The sequence below is a fragment of the Typopeltis vanoorti genome, chromosome 23 (genome assembly GCF_054136105.1).
Source record: "Typopeltis vanoorti isolate ZY-2024b chromosome 23, IOZ_Tvanoo_1.0, whole genome shotgun sequence".
NCBI classification, from domain to species: Eukaryota; Metazoa; Arthropoda; class Arachnida; order Uropygi; family Thelyphonidae; genus Typopeltis; species Typopeltis vanoorti.
In genome coordinates this window covers 67,099,988-67,120,520 of record NC_143571.1, presented here as the reverse complement: position 1 = coordinate 67,120,520, position 20,533 = coordinate 67,099,988, and the positions used below count along the sequence as shown (strand labels likewise).

The window sequence follows — 20,533 nt, the reverse complement described above, 5'->3', positions numbered from 1 at the left end:
GATGTAAACTGGATCCAAGATTTGACTCTGATGTCTTACATAACATGCTTTGACCCAAGCACATTTCATCTGAAATAAACCCCATACTAGATCTTTTTTTGCTGCTTGGCACTCTGGGGTCTAACATGGTTTTGGACAGATTGGAAATTGAAATGTTACATACTTCACTGCTTCATTGATAGATGTTTAGCTGACTGCTTCAATGTTAGATTTTGATTGATGAAGCTATAATTAAGTATCAGCCCTGGCAAAGAAGTGAAAAGAGGGCAAAATGCTATAGTTCCATCCAATGCATAAAAGAGGCTCCAAGGCTGAAGAAACAAATTAGATGTACCTCATGACAACAACTTCTCCAAAAAAAGAAACTGATAATCAAAGATACCAATATAGTACTCTGTAGTTTTCTCTTTTTCTATAATAAAATCATAACTGAGATGGATGAACGAAATGGCTAAATGATAATAATTCTGGATTTTTAAAATACATTTGACAGAATGCCATAGGGAACTCTATTACATAAATTGCAGCAAAAGGGATGAAAAAGAAGTATTAACATAGATAAGAGAGCTGATGAAAAGACAACAAAGAGTATATGGAGAAATATGGTGGAAATGAATCCAGCAGAAGGCAGGTGATTTGCAGTATGCCACTGCTATTTAATTTGGACATTAATGATACAGGAAATGATATGAGGGAAATATCCATTGTTAGCTGATGATTTTTTTTTTTAATGTGTGGTTCCCACCCATGAAAGGTTATTATAAACCTATAGTATATTTTGTACTGTGGGTGGTCTAAGAATTTTTTTTTTTCCATTTTTATCAATATGTATATATTTTTTGTATTTTTATTTATTTATTTTTACATAGTCTAGAAACCCTGCTCCAGAGACCAAACATAATACTTTTTCAAGTCACTTCAGGCCTTCAATAAGCAGAGAAGTGGTCTCACACAGAAATGAAATTCATCTCCCACCTATAAGACAATTACAAATATTCATGCCCACAGCAGGATTCAAACCCACAAACTGTTAGTTGGAGTATGCTAACCACTTGGCCAACCAGGCTGGCTGGTTAGCCAAGTGGTGGTGGACAAGATTCAGAGATGAAAAGTGACTGTATGATGACAGGTGTGTGGAATATTCCCTATGATCATAGACTGGGGGGAGGTTATGACTGATGAAATACTAGAGGACAACAGTTAATAAAGATGGCATAGAGATCTTGCAGGATGATTCAAAGACTAAGAAAATGGGAAAAGGATAATTTAACATGGCAAAGTGTAAGACTACACTAGACACTAGGAAATTAATGAAGCTTGAGATTTGGGGGGGAGAGGGGGAGAAGACACTGAGTTAAACTTCAGAGGAAATAATGCAAAATGGGAAAAATAGCTCAGCTTAGTTATAGACAGGTCTTCTGATCTTATAACCAAATCTAACAATCTTGTACCCCGAACCCCATCCATCATATGCTGCTTCAAATAATTATCTCTCTCTCTCTGTAAGTGTATAAATTCCATTACTTTTCTACCATGTGATCTTTTCTCCTTCCAATCTATGTCTTCAAAATTGAAGTCCCCATAATTGCAAACTTACTGTATTAATCTGCTGATGTATTAATCTTCCTGGTGCCTCTTGCCTATACTTTTTTTACTTTTTTTTCACTCATCTGTGATGAGTGAGAATTTTTAGTTCATGAGTAAAAAAATCAGAAAAGTGCTATATTTTATTTGCATAATGCTGATTCTTTGGCAAGCTTTATGTCATATTTATTTAAATTTCACTTATTGGACCTGTTGGGTCATTAAAAATGCCTTAATGATAGTCATTAAAAACTACTTTTTCTTGTAATGGAATATGATCATAAGCATTATAAAATATTCAAAAAGCACTCAATCATAATGCAAATTAACCAGCTATTCATGAGGCAGTATTTCATTCATGTATTATTTTTTTATGATAACATAAAATAGAAATTACCCAAAAACTGATAGTGGTGATTGGTTTATTTTTTGTATCCCGTAATGGAATATGTAAACTCTTTGAACCATTAATAGTGGATATGAAAACTTGGAAGAATGACAACAGTATTATAGATTCCAAAAATATAACCTGTGTTTTGAATATTCTCTCAGTTGCCACTGCTTCACATGATATTATCAGCTCTGTCAGTCCATAAAAATTTCAGAGCCAAGCAGAATTCAGAATAACCACTAGTATAAATTCAGAATAACCACAGGTTATTATGTTGATTTAAAATGTTTTTAACCTTACCATTTGTTTATAATGGCAGAGAAGAATTTTTCTGAGCAAGAAAGCAGAAATGGTCATGTGTCACTGGTAAAATGTATGAGATTTTTCTTCATGTCTCGTAGACTAATAAACACACTAATAGTAAGTAGTTAACATACTGGATTCAACAATGGTAAAAATTAGTCAAAGCATTGAAAAAAGTTTTTTAACTGAACAAGCAACTATGATATATCAGGTGAGCCAGTTTGACACCAAACTAGTAACATTTGCCTGACTAGTTAGGCAGCATGAAATTTTTCAAGTTCTGGCTATGCTATATATAATGCCATACACACAGATGCAAACATATAGGCCACTGCTCAACAGTCCCACAACTGGTGTACCTTGAACAAACAAGGAGCAGTTAACATTTAGCTTAAACAACACGAAAAACATGAACACTAAAATTATGTAGATCTTATGTAAATAAGTATTATGTAAGACTTGTCAATCAGCTACAACTAAAGTGGAGAGCATGCTTGCTCTCCCACCAGCATGTTGCACGTTTAAATCCCATTACAGGCATGAGTATCTGTCAATGTCTTTAGATGGTAGCTGAATTTCAATGTCTGGTGTGAGACCACTACTCTGCTTAGTGGAAGCCTGAAGTGGTTCAATGAGTTGAGATGAACTGTATATGGGTGTGAACCAGCAGCTTCTCATGTTTATATCAGATTAAAAGAAAGCAGAGGAATGGCAGTGGCCAGTTCAGTGGAGCAGTGCCCACAGAAATACCTACAGAAAGACACAATCTGGCAACACAGAGTCTATGGGAAAGCAACTGGTGAGAGATGAGTCATCAATTAAGAGGAGACTGCTTTCTTTTGAATGCAATCAAGCATTCTGAGAGAGGTCATCTTAGGTGCACCACTATTCTCAAATGTGGGAACAGTCTTCTAAGGTCAGGCAGATATGAGCTTTATAAAGTGTCAGGAATTAAGAAGGGGAGAAGTAGTTTAGAATGAAAAATTCTAATTGGAGATAGAAGAGGAGGATGTTGACCTTACATGCTTGTGGTGGGACAGGCTTCATGTGAAATTCAACCCAATTCTCTCCAATCTTAACAGCAAAAAATCTTACAGAGACAAGGTTCAACATGAAGGAGAAGTGGAAAGAGTCCTGGTGTAACACTTCAACAGGGGTCTTCCATGAATTAGTGGAACCAACATAGATACCTTCGGGTTTTGACCTACCTTGGAAAACGTGGTCTGCCCTTAAACGAATCTGCACCAACCATGGCAGATGTGCAGACCACCTTTACAAATGGGGCATGATTGCCTCACCCAGGTGTGACTGTGAATTATCCCGCCAGACAATTAATCATGTTACAGGAGAATGTGTCCAATGTGCATACAGTGGCAATCCGTCAGACTTCATCCATGTTACACCAAGTGCAGTTGACTGGATAATCAACCTAGATATTCAGTTGTAGCCTATTCTTGAGTGTCTCTTTTTTGACTATATTATGTCTTATTATTGTACATATGTCTATTACAATGTCCATATATATTAAGGATTAATGTAATGTAACTTTTCATGTGTAAGCCATACGCTAAATAAATAAATAAATAAACTCAACAAGAGAAAACTAACTTTTGAGCAGGATATAATCAAATGTGAAGAAGTCTTTCTACTGGGAAATGGGATATGACTGTGAAAGATGTAACTTATCCTTACCCCCATCTGAGAATGGCATGGAGATCAGTATTTAAGGCATTGGTTCAAAGATCTTGAAGCATGAATTACCTGAGTGCTACAAGATTTCGAAAATAAAAAAAGAGGAGCGAAGAGTACTGTTATCAACAAAGTTGTGAATAGGACTGGAGGAGAGATCGTTGATGTATAGGAGTATGAGTGTGGCACTGAAACACTAGCAATGACTGAAAAATCTGATGAAAGGAAACCATACCCACAATGAGCCACAATGAATGACAATGGTATTCCTCCTTCCATTCACAAAGGGAAAGAGGAATATCATGATGGTAGCTTAGTAGGAAGGTCACAATGCTAGACTCAATCAAATGCCTTGGATATATCAAAGATAATCACTACAGTTTCTCCAAACTTTTCCATGAATTATGTCCAAAAGTGGGTTAGGTTAGCCACTTTTTTTAGGTTAGCCTCATTCCACAGGAAATCTTCTGTGGAATGAAGATGATGGAATTAATGCTAGTGATCACTAAGTAATTGGTTAGTCTCCAATTAGTGAAGCAGTTTGCTGCTGATGACCTTTTCCATTATTTTTGAGGGTAAGTTAGAGCAATAGGGCAGTAGTTTGATGGCTGACTTTCATTTCCTTTTTTTTTCTGGTAACCAGCTGGATAAAAGCTTGCTTCCAAGATGTAGGAAAGATGCTACATGAGTATGAAAGATCGAACAGATGGTAAAATATGAGTAAATTCTGGAGTACAAGCTCTTAATAGAACTGGAGGAATATCATCAAGACCAGGAGACTTATTGGTAACAAAACAACTGAGTATTTTTATGATGCTCTTCTTGTGAAATTTCAGAGGAGGCATGCGATGAATAGTTCATGGAATAGTGGGAGATTTGCCTTGGTTACCTACAGAATTGGTAGGAAAAAAACTGATACAATAAGTTTGTCTTAACTGTAGGAGATATCACCATTGTACCATCAGGATGTACGAGGGTAGTCTGAAAAGTTCTTGGCCTCAACCATAGATAGCAATGCTATCGGCAAGATTTTTTTTTCTAAGTTGGTACATCTCTCATAAGAATCCATGTGAAATTGCAAGTCATTCTATCAAGTAGTGTATTTTATACAGCTGTCTGAAGCAAAAGTATTGTCTGTATCCCTTGAAATGGATAAAATTGAGTATCATGGGGTTATAAAATTCTTTGTAAAAGAAGGTTTAATGCCAAAAGAAATTCATTCGAAGTTCATAAAAGTTTATGGGCACTCTTCTCCTTTATTTTCAACAATTAAGAAATGGGTTGCCGAATTTAAACGTGTCCGTACCAGCCGTGAAGAATATCCACGTGAAGGACACCAGAAATCATTGATCAAGTGCACGATATGATATTGGATGACCGGCGAGTCAAAGTGAGTGAAGTTGCCGAGACTATAGGCATTTCAAAAGAATGTATAGGATATATTTTGCTTGGAGAATTGCAAATAAAAAAGCTTTGTGCAAGATAGGTGCTGCGCTTGCTCACAGCAGATCAAAAACAAATTGCATGAAAATCTCTGAACAGTGCTTGGAGCATTTTAACAAGAATAAAACTGATTTTGTGTGTCGATTTATTACCATTGATGAGACTTGGATTCATCATTACACACCAGAATCCAAACAGCAGTCAAAAAATGAACAACTGGTGAACACACCAGTTGTTCAGCACCAAAGAAGACAAAGTTGGTTCTATCAGCAGGAAAGGTCATAGCATTGTTTTGGGATGCTAATGGCATTTTGTTTATTAATTATTTGAAAAGGGTAAAACAATAACGGGGAATATTATTCCAATCTTTTAACCAGACTAGATGAAAAAATTCATGAGAAAAGACCTGGTTTGCAGAAGAAAAAAAATCATCTTTCATCAGGACAATGCACCTGCCCACAAAGGTGTTTTGGCAATGGGGAAAATTAAGGGATCTGCACTATGAATTGTTGGAACATCCAACTTATTTCTCGATTTGGTGACTTCTATCTCTTCCCAAAACTAAAACTCTTCCTCGCTGGTCAGCGTTTTCCTTTGAATCAAAAGGTGATTGCAGCTGCAGAGGAGTATTTTGTAGATCTTACTGAGAACCACTACAGGGATGGGATAATGGTGCTAGAGCATTGCTGGAATAAATGTATTAGTATTAAGGGAGATTATGTTGAAAAATAAAAATGATTATGAAATTATAAATTCGTTTTTTCATTGTTAGTCCAAGAACTTTTCACACCACCCTCGTAAGAGAAATGGAAATATGGAAGGATAGAAGTTGTGTCCCACAGCGTTGGTGAGAGAACAAGGATGTGGGACACACTGCCATTTGAACAGGGGACATGCTTAGTGCATTTGATCCTTACAAAGTTGGCTTTAGATTTTTTGATGATTTTTTTGCAGTTGTTATGAGCTATAGCATAAACTGAGCGAGAGGCCAGAGTTTCTGACTTCATCATTGGACACATGCTGATTCTTTTGTTTGGATCACTTGGCATAATTGTTGGAAAACCACAGTTTGGACAAGGATCAAGGGTTTTTTGAGTGGAGTGAGGGATAAAAGAGCACTCATTCCAGAGAGAATAATTACTGTTATTAGCTGGTGCTAGGATCAGAAAATCAGAAGCAGTAATCAGACATTGCAAATAAAGCAGAGAGATCCTGAATGTCATTCCAAATAGCACCACAGGATGAGAGGTTAAGGATGACTGGGAGAAGGACAAACTGTAGAAAAGAAACACAGACAAGGTTATGGTCAGACTTGACAAGAGGAGAGCTAACATCAACAGCATATTTGGACTAGTTAAGAAAAGGTCCAGGATGTTGGGAGAATGATGAGGATTATCAGGAATTCTGATGGGTTGGTGAACAATTTGTATTAAATCATTACTGATAGCAAACAGCTTCTCTTCAAGCCTGGTCTGTAAAGTAGAAGAAGGGAAGCCAGTATGAATTGTGGATGTTGAATTCACCCAGGAAAATTATCTCACTGTTCGGGTAATCAGATTGTATGTCATAGACTTTCAGAGATAAACAGTCCAATATGTCAGTAAAGTCATTAGAGGTTGGGAGAAATTAGAGGCAGCAAATAAAGGCAACAACTGAGGATTGCCAGTCTTCTAACCTTAGGCATGGAATATCATCATCCCATTGTCTACTCGATGGTCATTTGCAGAAAGAACCATAAAGTAGATATTAGGAAATGTTCCTTACAGAAACTTTCCATTCATTCCTTGACTGGCACTTTGCTTTCAGCTCTGTAAGTGAAGCACTGGTCCAACTTTTATATTGTCTATCCAATTCCTTCAAGAAATTGCACTGGTAGACCATTTGATTGCTTTGAATCTTAATTATGTTGTTATCTCTTGGACTGGCAAAAAGAACTGATCTTTTGTCTTACTTCAAAATTTATGATGTGATCAGTATGCAGTTTCTTTAGAGGTTGTTTATAGCACCTCATTTCATTTTCTTTTAGGAGTGTCCAAGTTGTATAGAAACACTGAATTAGCTAGTATTTCAATAAGGTGTAATCATTTGGTAATTGTAAGCAGGTTATCTGTCCATAGTGCTTTTTGGAGTGCTATTGCTGCTTTTGCAATTTTTGTTCTAATATCCTGTCCTAATCTGCTATCTATGTTAAAGATATCACTTAGGTATTTAAACTGATCAACTTCTTCTATGTGGGTATCCTCAAGTAAGATTTTTTTTCAGTTTCAGCTACAGCACTCAGAAGCAGAGATATTTGTCATTGTTTTTGATTTTGGGGTTCTTATGGTTATGCCATATTATTATTATTATTATTATTATTAAGAGAGACCTCCAGAGAATCAGGGACTCATTGAGGGAGGCCACATATTACATACAACAGCTCTCATACTTATTCTTGAATTCATTCACACTGTTTGCACTCACAACATCCAATGGCAATCCATTCCAATCACGCACCACCCAATGAGTGAAAAATCTAGCCCTCACCCCCTTCTTAGCAGCATTCATTCTCAGCTTCCCAATGATGTCCTCTTGTCCTTTTCCCACCCTCCATAAACTGAAAAATTCCATCAAATGAAATCCTGCATGATCCTTTCAGAAGTTTGTAAGTCTCAATCATATCACAATCATAAAAATAATATCAATTATGATATTATTTTTAACACTCTACTTTGCACTCTCTCCAATATATCATAATCACAATGGAAACCAGGAGACCTGGACACCTGTGCAAAATAGTCCAGATGAGGTCTTATCAAGGGTTTGTAAAGATGCAAAATGACATCCTTATCTTTACATGTCATGATTCATTTCAGCATTGCCATTATTCTCTGAGTTGTATTTACAATTTTTGTTATCTGACCCTTGAACTTACTTTCTACTAAATTTCTAAGATTCCTAACCTGATCCATTTCTTCTAGCATAATTCCACCAATATAATACGACATTGGATACCTAATCACACCAAAGTGACCTTACATTTATTAACACTTAAATAACAGCCATTTTCACATGCCCACAATAACAGCCTATTCAAATCATTCTGCAAGTACTGCATATCAGCGGCACTCATGATTACCTTACCTACCTTTAGTTCATCGGCAAATAGCTATTTGTCATTCACATCTCCCATATACAACTTTTTGATATCTGTAAGTCAGCCATACTCTTATTCATACCAATAGTATAGAATCCAATCCTATATTCTCCAATTTATTTAAGAGTCTTCCATGCTGAATTCCATCAAAAGCCTTAGCAAAATCCACAAGTATCATGGTGTATCCATTCCCCTTGTCTAACTCAGTGGTAATATTATTATAGAATGCTGTTCGTTGCATAATAGAGATTCTCTGTCAATCCATTTCTGAATGCAAGCAAGCCCTAACCAACTTACTAAAATCTTCACCACCACTCCTGAGATACTGATTGGTCGATAGTTGGATATATCGGTCTTTGCACAATAGAATTACCACACATTCTTTCCACTCCTGTGGAATTTTCCATTCTTCTAAGACTCAAATTATATAGCCTGGTCAAAGTAATAGCCAGTTCAGCTGAACACTCTTTTAGCATCCATGCTGATATCCCATCAGTTCCATTGCAGAATTCTTATTCAATTTGCGCAACAGATCTAGTACTTCCTTCTCATACACGAGTTTCTTCACACTGTGAAGAAACTCGTGTATGAGAAGGAAGTGAGTTCAATATTTCATACACCAGGTTGATAGCCTTTAGCAATTCAGTAGAGTTATTCTTTCAAATTCATTCTTACCTTTACTTGCAGCATAACAATAGAATTCTTTTGGGTTGTCTTTAACTTACAGAGCCAGTTTCTTTTCACACTTAGACTTTGCTTTCCATACAGCACTTGTGTCTTTACTGGCCAGCTGCTTATAATTATCATAACTGACATCATCCATATGCACACAGTATTCCTTCCACATCTTCTTCTTGCGAATCTCTTGCTTAATTAGATTATACATCCATTTCACTTCTACTCTATTTATTCTTCAAACTCTAGGAACACATTCTGATATTGCATCTTTTAAGTATTTTTTAAACATTTCCCATGCACTGTCAATATCCTTCCCATCCAACAACTGATCTATGGCCTAGAACCCAGCACACTCCTCAGGTGATTATAATTTCCTACTTTGTAGTTCAGTATATAACCTTTTCTGAATGGAACATTCATCAACTAAGCCACTTCCCAAGTGAATACTGCATGATCACTCACCAAACTGAAGGCAGAATAGTTATGTCTTTAACTGAAACCTCCCTCTGACACTAAACTCAGATCTAACACTCTTTGACTATGAGTTCCTTCTGTCACATGCTGCCTGAGGAAGTTTACCTTGCAACATCTCTATAAATTCAGTTTCATTCTTTTCATGTGATTTCACAGCTACCCAATCAATGTTCAGATAATTAAAGTCCCTCATTATGATTACTTGTTTTGCACCCATTATCTTTATTTGGTGATACATTTCTTCATCACTAGCAACCAATTCACTAGGTCTGTAACAACACCTGATCTTGTTTGATCATGTTCAACTCCACCTCACACCAGATGACTTTAAACTGTCTGCCACATGAAAATTGTTACTAGTATTGCAGTAATAGGTCTCAACTCTAACTCGATTCAAGCCATCTGATATCATTAGCAGCACCCACCCTTCCTCTCCTCTTCCTAAAAATACTATATCCCTTTCACTTGATACCAGTTAGCATGTCTGCTTCTGATGAGCAGTTCTCACTAATGCCAACAATATGAGGTCCCAATATATTAATCAAGGTATCAAACTCTACTCCCTTGTTTCTGATATTCCTAGCATTTGTGTACAAACATAACTTACCTGCATGCTTTTTTGCATACACTTCTCTGTGGTCTGCATAACACAGTTCGACAACTTGCAGATTTTTGTTATCTCGTTCCTTACTTATGTAGACATCTTTACACAAGCTTGATAGGTCCAAACCAGATGTATACAGAATTATTCTCTCTTCATAATCATTTCCATAATAATAACCATTCCCATCATTAACACAGTTATCTAATATTGTCACTTTTACACACAGATTCTCACAATTCTTCTCATCAGAATTCAGTTTCCCTGACTCTGTGTTAGGTCTCATATCAATTAATAATTTTAACTTTCCAAGTAATCAATTAAGTTTTCAAGGGTAAAACTCTGCTATGGCCACATGAGACCATCTAACTTAGGATGGTCTCAAATCTAACACAAGTGATTCAAGAGCTTTTCAAATGATGGTGAGTTAACCAGTCTCGTATGGAGGTGGGGAGGGTTCCCATCCTGGAAGGTTGAGGCTGTAATCCCATAAAACAAACTAGCCAGAAGAACACAAGCAATTGACAACCATAATATACTATGTCAACAGAACTTACCTTATCAGAGCATAAAGCAGATTTTCAAAGAAGTCAAGTTATGGCACTTAATCTGTGTTAGATTGAATGGCCATGACAGTCTGCTGAGACTAAGATGCAAGGAAAAATAAGAATTTATCAACAGACATTTGGTCCAACCATAAGCCAGTCTATTACTACTTAATTCAAGCATTTTTTTTAGTTTGTCAGAACATCCTAATCATCTTCGCCTGATATTAAATTTCATGGCAGATACAAGACTAGAAATGCTTGCATTTCAGTAAACATCTATTTACAGGTGCTTGTTCAACTAAATGTTTACTGAAATGAGAGTATGAGGAGTATTCTTGGTCTTAGAATCTAAATTATTATGTAGTTCCTGTACATCAAAATCCCTCCAGCTTTGGTTTATGAATTTCATATTATATATTTTCAAATATTTGAAAATCTATGGCATCCAGTAAGTTTTTTTTTGACATTTGTCCCAAGATGTTTGTTGTAGTCTACTTCCAGATTGCAGACCATAAGGGCCACTGGCTCCATTTTGGGTTTCTGAGCAGCAAGTTAAAAAAAAACAAAAAAAAAAAAAAAACAACCCTTATCTGTTCAGCAGGCAGAGTGGTTTTGGGACATTTGTGATTTGTAGGATCATGCTCATTGTAGTCTACTGATGGGTGGATAAATGGATAGCAGTATTTGCAAGAATTTTGTAGCCCTTTCATGTAGAAAAGTTGTGATCATAGGGATATAGGCCTCTAGACAAAACTGTTTATTTCTTATGAATCATAATGTGTTGAACTCTATTTGTAAGTTGTTGTCGATTATCTGTAGTCTGTTAGTGGTAGAATCTCAAAGCAAATGATCCATATGTCAGAATTGGCCTGATCAGCATATTGTAAGGAGTAGTTTAAGTTCTGTGCACAGCCAGCTATGCCAGTTGAGTAACAAATACAGCGCTGTTCTATTCTCCTATTTGCTTCTGAGCAAACACAATCAACATGATTTGCAAAGCAAGATCTTTATCTAATTGTACCCTAAGTATTTAGCTACATTACCATGGAATGGGGTGGGGGGGGCGGCAAACATTAACGCCTCACCCAATACTACTACTTCATCTTCTTAAATCATCTTGTGAATAGCACTGCAGTGCTCTTCTCTGCTTTGATATCAATTTGCCATATTTTGAACCATTGTTCTAGTTCCAAGAATGCCTTTTGTAGTTTTTAATTTGCTAATCTAGGTTGGAGGGGCATACTATTATTGCAATATTGTCTGCATATAGGACTGTTTTGATGGCAACTGTAGTAGCCACTGTTGATTAAGAGCAGGTGTGATAACAGAGACCCCCCCCCTGAGGGATACTTGCTGTGATTATAAGTTCAGACTATCTGATTCCCTGCAGATTCAGTTCTCACACACACACACACACACGAAAGGATGCAAGACCTACAATATATCAGTGCCACATTTGAACAAGAGGGTAAGAAGACAGGAGTAATCTGTTCACTCTTTTTTTTTTTTGAATTGCTGAAGGTTGTATTCTTTGGGGAAGGCATAGTGGAAGAGACTTAAACAAGCTCAATCCCTTTTGGATTTTGGTTGGGAAGTATATGCTTGTTTAAGTCTGGTGGCAATTGTTGTTTCAAAGTTTCTAGCCATTTCGATTTAACATTGAAATATCTATTTACTAGTTCTTAAGCCAGTATTAGTGGAGGCCATCAGGATTTAAGCTGATTTATACTTATATGTGGGAGGTCTTTATATACTGGTAACAGAGGATTACTGTTCATTTTTTTTTTTTTTGTACTCTTTTACGAGAGCATCTTGTCTGCGCAGGTTCGGTGGTGCAATATTGCTCAAAGTTGGAAGCCAGTAGAGGGGAATATCTATAGAACTGACTTAATGCAGAAACTGAACATCTATGGGAAAGGGATTGAAGTAGATCCATGAGAGACTGATCATTAACTAACTGAATTGCTCTCTTTTGGATAGCATTGCATAATCTTAGAGAGGATTTTGGTGCGCTATCCCATATATATGAACAATATTCCATGGTTGGGTGGATTTGGGATTTGTATAGAGTTAGCATCTGTAAAGGTGTGAAGCAGTGTCTTGAATGGAGGAGTATACCAAGTTTTTTGGCAATATTTTGTACTAATAGTACTATTAGTACAAAATATTGTACTAATAGTACTAATTATATGTAACTTTATTAATAAATATGTAACTAATTAACAAAATATTGTACTAATAGTACTAATAATATTTTGTACTAATAGTACTAATTGTACTATTTTGATCTCATTTCTTTGAAATGAGATCAAAATAGTACAATTAGGTACTATAAGATTTGTCAAATAAAAAGGAGGAATGTAGTGTACTGCCATTTGAAATTTGTGAGAGCAGGTCTTTTACATACAGGAGAAAATGAGTGGGTGAGAGTATATAACTCTGGGGTAGTCCAGCATGGCAGAGAAATCTGAGGAGAAGAAACCATCGATCATAAGTTGTAGTGAGAAAATGATCAGTGAGAAAGTTGGTGATCCATTTACAGGATGGAAGGCAGATTATAGAATGGCATAGTGCTAAGTAGGGTCCTGTGCCAAACCTAATCAAACGCTTTGAGATGTCAAGAGTGACTACATGAGCTTCTCTGAATTTTTCTATGGCTCAAGTCCAGAGATGGATGGTGGAGGGTAGAAGATCAACTGTGGATCGAAAGTGGCAGAATCCATATTGTTGGTCACTGATTAGTTGGCAGGTCTCCAGGTAGTACAGAAACTGGATGTTGATGATCTTCTTAGTTTTAGAGAGAACGGAAGTGAGAGCAACTGAACAATATTTTGTTGGCTGACTTTTATCCTCTTTCTTTGAAATGAGCTGGATAGGGGCCAGTTTCCTTACTGTAAGGTACCAGTTGAATAGGGGCACAAATTTTTAATATAATCAGTGAGATACCATTGGGATCATATGTTTTGTTTGTGTTCAGGGTATTAAGGATTCTTCAGATCTTTCTGACTATGGTGACATGAAGTGAGCAGTTTTTGGTAAGGTGGGAGGCACTCAAAGAGAAGACTGATGCCAGTAAGTCAGCCTTGTCTTTGGGTGAGTAGCTACGGTATGATCTGAATTTGAAAGTGGAAACATGGGCAGACAAAAGTTGCATCTTTGCAAGGAATCATAATTCAAGAATACCATTTGGACAAGAGGTAATTATGCCTTTTCAAAGTCTGATTTTGATTTGTTGCTGGTTCTTTTACAGCTGTTGCGAGTTGTGATATAGGCAGAGTAAACAACTGGAGTTTTGGTCTTCAGCCAATTGTGGTATGCTGAAGATTTTTTTTCTTGTACTGCATTGGTACACTCTTTTGAGGACCGAGGCTTGGATGGTGGGTAGCAATTTTGGGTGGAATGAGGGATGAAAGCTTTCATTCCTGTGAGGATAGTTATGTTATTTGGTCTGAGCAGATATTTGGATCGAGAACTGAAGCAGTAGTCACACCATGGGAAGGAGCAGTAGAAGTCACAGAGATCATTCCATTGGCATCCCAATAGTGTGAAAGGACACAAGACTGGGGTAGTCCCCAGAGTCTTGTGTCTAGTGAGGGCTGTTCCATAATGAAGGAGACTTTTATGGGGTTGTGTCCAAGTTACCAAGAGAAGAATTGACATCTACAGTATATTTGTTAAGAAGAGCTCAAGAGTGTGAAGAGATCAAGATCTAGGCTGGAAGACTGGAGGGGATTGTCAAGTATTTTGGTAGGGAAATTGATGATCAGTGATAGGTCACTGATAATGGCACATACCTCGGCATCTCTGACTGCTTGGTCGATTAAACTGGAAATGGGAAGTCAATTTGAGTTGTAGATGATGAAGTCCCCAAACCTGACCATTAGGTTATTTTGACTGCATAAAATCGAGCTTTAGAGAGAAATAGTTGAAATCAGAGTTATTAGAGTTTGGAACAGGATTGAAACAGCAAATGAAAATGACAGGTTGGTTTAGTAAGGAAATTTTGAGCCAAAGCAGATCAAATGGGAGAAGGTTCAAGGTTTTGCAATCTCAAAATGGAATGTCAGTTCTGATGCATGTATAAGTGCTTCCTTCTCTTCTGGCAGAAGGGCACACAGGATAGGTGTTAGTTCTGGGCCACAAGTTTATTGTGCCCCAGAATTGTGTGTACTATGTTGTATAATTTGGATAGTTGAGGTTGCCAGCTGAGGTTTTGTTAGGAATAGTAATTCTGGTTTAGAAGAATGTAGGTGGTGATGAACATGATTTATGATGCTGTTTAGACCATGAATGTTAGTGAAGTAGATAGAATTTCTTTTTGGTAAAAATGAATGAATGAATGTGGTTTTGATTTTTTTTTTTTTTGGTTAGATTTTTGTTGTTTTATATCATTTTTTTTTAAATTGTTTTTTGTAGGAGAAATCTTATCTGCAGTGAAAATCATGTTTCCTTGAGGTGTAATCCATTGTACATGGAAAGGAATTAGACTTGTAATGAGGGGTGATGGACCCACAAAACATACTACCCACACAGAGGAAACTCAACCCTTTGTCCACATGTGGTCTCAACAATTCCACCCTACAACTAGTGTACTTGGTCTCCCTCTAGTCACGAAGTAGCAAAGTAAGTGGCAGTAGGATTTGGCAATAGCTGATCAGGGAACCTCCAGATTTATTATTAAGCGGTTAGTAATAAATTCCAGTAACCAGAAGCCAGCCCATGGAACCATTTTACTGCTGTATCCTTGAGTGAGAGAGGGTCAGGTTTACTACAGTTGTGATTGGCACATCAATGATGGGAGTCACTCATACTTCATGTGGGAAGAGACAAAAACCAGAACTTTTCTTCTAGCAATCAAAGATCCACAAGCCTTCTTCCCACAAGAAAGGTGGTGGTATTTTAGTGGCATGACAGGAAATGCTGACTAGACTTAGAAGTCTAGTCAGCATTTCCTTCAACTACAAGACATGCATTTTTGGCAGCAGTACTTACCTGTTTTGTGGAAACAGGCTATACAGTAGGTATATGGGGGATGACTTGACTGTGAGAAGTTGCATACTGCACATTGACAACATTTAGTAATCCATTGTGCCATATTTTGCTGAATGCTTTGGCAACATCCAAGAAGATTGCCCTTATGTGCTGTCTCCAGTTGCATCCTATGTTGATGTTTTCCGCAACTCTGAGAACTAGTTGTGTGCCGGAGTGGTTCTTCTGGAATCTAAATTGCTCATCAGGGATGAGATTTAGTTCTTTAATGACTTCCTGTAGTCTTTTTAGTAAAACCCTCTCAGCTATTTTTCTTAGACAGGAGAGCAGGGTTATGGGGCAATAGTTTACAAGGAATTGGGCTGATTTTCTTTGGTTAGTTACCATCATGTTGGAAAGTAGTGATATCTTAATATTGCATCCATAATAGCAACTACATGCATTACAGCTTTATGCAGCAGGAATTTGATGCTTTTTTTAGAAATCCCATCTGAGCCTGTTGTTTCCTATTCTTAAGTTTGGTAATGATTTTGTATACCTCATCAAGAGATGACAGTTGAATCGGGTTTTTGCAGTCTGTGCATTTTAGTGCACTTTATTGATGAATTCAAGATCTCCATGGGTATAATTTGGCTTACAAAGTTTCTCTAGGCTGTCAGCAAGAGCTTCAACTTTTTCTGCACCACAGTAAACCAGACTACATTCACCATGAATTGGTGGAAGGGAGTTTAGAGTCTGCGAATAGAGATGTCATTTTCCACAGCGTCTGGTCCTTGTGTTTAAGGACTGAAGTTTGTCTTCCACGGTTGATTTCAATAATTTTTAAGAATATATCGAAATTTGTTTGTATCTCTGTCGAGCACTTATTGGTATTCTGAGGCCAGTGTTCTGTGGTATTGGTACCTTATTTTGTTCTTCTGAGATGAAATGTTTAATCTCTTCCAAAAGTTAGTCAGAGTTTCTGCATGGTACATGTGCAATGGCAGCTGTGAATGCAGTGGTTATCTGCTTGGAAAAAGCAAATAAAACCTGCATCAAAACCAAGTCCAATTTCTTCCTTTGAATTGATGGTGTAACTGGGCCAATAGATTTGTGTTGAGCATTTGTTAGTTTTTTTTCAGTTGATAGTCAGGAGCTGATCTGGGATATTTTTGTGCTATGAGCACAGTTGGAATAAAACTAGGTTGTGGTTAGAGCTGAGATTGTCCATTGTGCTTATTTGATACTGGTGCATGATATTTTGTAGTACTGCTTTATCAAGAATATCAGGAAGCCCTGCCACATTGTAACACATGAGTTCTGGAGGTCCTGGGGTCATATTGTTCCTGGAAAGAGCAAATTAATTGAGATTCTACCATTTATTTCGATGTGCTCAGCAATCAGATATGCTACTAGCACTGCTTTGTTTTGTATACAGAATTTCAGTTAAGTCTACTTCCAGTAAATGTTTGGTGAGTTATATATCAGGGGACCTCCTGCTTTTGTAGTTTGGACCTCCATTCCTATCATTTCTATGTTGGTAGTAGCAGGATTTACAATTCATTGTTCTATACTGCGCTTAACAAAGATGGCCATGCAGTATCATTCATTGTCAGATGGAGAGAGAGTCAGTGATGTCATATGACACATCACATAGCAGTAACTCAGAAAACAATTAAGAAACCTTTAGGTTAGAATCAATATAATGAAATATTTTGAGAAAATAAATACTTCTTTCTCAACTTTCCAAGTTTTAATATACACTATTCATGATAAAATTCTGCATATTCCATAACTCAGTAAGAAATAAGCTAAATTACACTGTCCACTGCATATCTATTATAGGTTACCATGTCACAATTAACTGGTTACCTCATGGAATGACTGAGATCTATAAGATAAAATGATGCAGGCATATTGTAATCCTCGCACTCACTGGTCATATTTCATTATGACAAATTCAGTGAAAATTGACAAAACACATATTTATAATGACCAGCATTCCCCATTATATGTGATAAGTATAGTAAATATAAAAAACTATTCATGACATGAAATGACAGTACACAAATGAAACTGACAATTAAACCAAAGCTTCTGATTTGTTTTAACTCATTCTACTAAAGATTCTCACTCATAATGGGCAAGCAGAGCAGACGAACACATTTGTGTGTGTATAAGCTCTGTACACACACAGCAACTCCAAGTTCCAATGATTTGGTAAAACGTTTTCAATGATTAACTTGAAAATCAAACAATAATAGGTTTATATTCATGCAGTAAATATTTACTTTAAGATATCCATGCAAAAAATAAAATAAAACTCTCTTCTTTTCTAAAATATAAGTGATCTTAGTCACGCATTTCTCAATTATATTTTATTCAACAACAATGTATTAGCAAGACCATTGACTAAGTATACTATAGTTGTTACACTGCTATGTAGTAAGCAGTCACTTTATTATCCAACTAGTTAAGTAATTCTTCTTGAGGCATGGATAAGAGATAATCCATTATGTGTTAATTAATATTTTTAAATAAAAAAAAAAATAGACAGCTAACTAACCATTACTTTCATGCTGCAGATATTAAAAATATACTGTAGAAATCAAATATACATTAATGAGAATGTAGCTATTTTTTTGTATCTAAACTTGAGTCCATTTAATTTAATTACTCTGATCAAAAAGTAACATAACAAGAGTGAAAAACATTAGTTACCTATATTCAGGAGGCATATTCATTCTCATCAACAAGACTGATGATACAAAATACATACCCTAAAATAATATGGGAACTATGGTATAAAATCATAGAAATATTTCAGTTGATTGGGTAAACTTATAAGATATAATGAATAAGATACTTTACATTTAAATAAATATCTTAAAAATGCACAAAATTCACATGATAATTAGTGTGATATTTCAGAACAATAAGGGTTAGTCTAATTTTTTTTGAAAATTAGACCAACACAAAAATAATCATGGAATTTAGTCATTACTATCATTTCATGGTTTGAACCTAAGAAATTGCACAGAAACTGCACAGAAACTGCACCTACAGTCCAATTTCTGTCTCATCTGTCAGATGCCAGGTTGAGTACCCCCATATGAACAAATCTTTGCCATCTGGCTCCATCTCTGGCCATTTCTGTAATCTCTCTCCCTCTCTCTCTGAAGCTTCATAATTGACCTTTCCTTCAAAGATAGTAGCCAAGTTCTTTTTGGTTTGCCTCTTGATTGTATTCCTCCAATGATTCCATTCAAGACTATATCATGGAATTGATATAGTCTTGAATGGAATCATTCGACTATATCAATTCAGAGATTATCAAACTATCTGAGAGAGGACTTGAAAGTATTGTTAAAGGTAGCGAAAGAAAAGAGTGCAGAGTTAGAATGGTTAGTCTGTTGCCGCGGTATGACAGAGAGGAGTTTAGGAGGAGGACCATAATCGCAAATGACATTATGCGTAGGTTATGCAGACGGTGTGGTGTGGAATTCGTGGACGTGTGGAATGAGTTTGAAGGGCGAAAGGACTTATACAAGATGGATGGCCTACATTTGAATGGACTTGGTGTGCGGAGACTGGAAAGAATGTTGCTGAATGAAGTGAAAATGGATGTGCATAACCAGGGAAACTAGAACTACCAAGGAGGGGGGGGGGGATGGATATGCAGACATCAGTGAGACAGATGAGTGTAAGAATGTATATAATGTACCCGAGCCAGCACTAAGGACAAAAAATGGGAATGGGTCATTTAGAATAACGCATCAATATAGGGATGGGACTAAGGGATCACTGCATTTCATGTATACTAATGCCAGGAGTATTAGGAACAAGAAGGAAGAAAATTTTTGGCCTTGATTGGCTCTTCCTGGCCACAGGTTATTGGCATTAGTGAAACATGGCTGATGGAAGAAGATATAGTTAGTGGGATAGAATGTGTAGGTTATAGTGTGTTTAGGAGGGACAGAGAGAATAAAATGGGGGGAGGGGTATTATTGATGATAGCTGATGAACTGCAGCCAAGGAGAATTGAAGTTGTATCGCAAGATAGTGAAAGGAGCTCATTTGAGGCTAGTTGGTGTGAGATTGAGACTGGCAGAATAAAATATACAGTTGGGTGCTGCTATAGACCAGGTGATGGAATAGATGGTGGAGATAGTATGCATAGGGAAATTGATGAAATGAGTGGAAGGAGGGTAATTATTATGGGGGATTTCAACTATGGTAACATTGATTGGAAGGAGGAGAGGACACATGTGAGGAAGGAAAAGGATTTTATTCAATTATTAAGGGATAACTATCTGAGACAGCATGTAATTGAAAATACTAGGGGTGTGAGAGTGCTTGAACTGGTAATAGCATCTGAGAATTTGACTGTAATGAATATGACCATGTTGCCACCTACTGGTGAGAGTGATCATAAGGTCTTGACCTGGGAAGTGGCTAAAGGTGTGGAATTTTCGATTAAGACAGGGTATATGTGGAATTACCGTGCTGCAAGTATGAAAAGCTTAGGAGATTGCTTGGATCAGTGCCATGGCATGTACAACTGCAAGGGCTGGACATCAATAGAGCATGGGAAGTGGTCAAGGAGCATTTACAGGAGGTAATGGCTGATTGTATACCTAGGGTCCGAATAGTAAAACAAATAGGGGTTAAATGGATGAATAACACCATTAAGCTTGAGCTGCAAAAAAAGAAACAAC

At 36.8% G+C, this 20,533-nt stretch overlaps 1 protein-coding gene across 2 annotated transcripts in view; it reads right to left on the bottom strand.

The window, feature by feature from the left end:
* Nucleotides 1-20,533, bottom strand: part of GPHR (Golgi pH regulator) — a 314,568-nt gene that overhangs the window by 4,838 nt on the left and 289,197 nt on the right. For both annotated transcript variants that reach the window (XM_090412614.1, XM_090412615.1), the window contains one exon: nt 18,537-18,595. In XM_090412614.1, the coding sequence (XP_090268740.1) occupies nt 18,537-18,595 (59 nt within the window). The remainder of the gene's footprint in view (nt 1-18,536; nt 18,596-20,533) is intronic.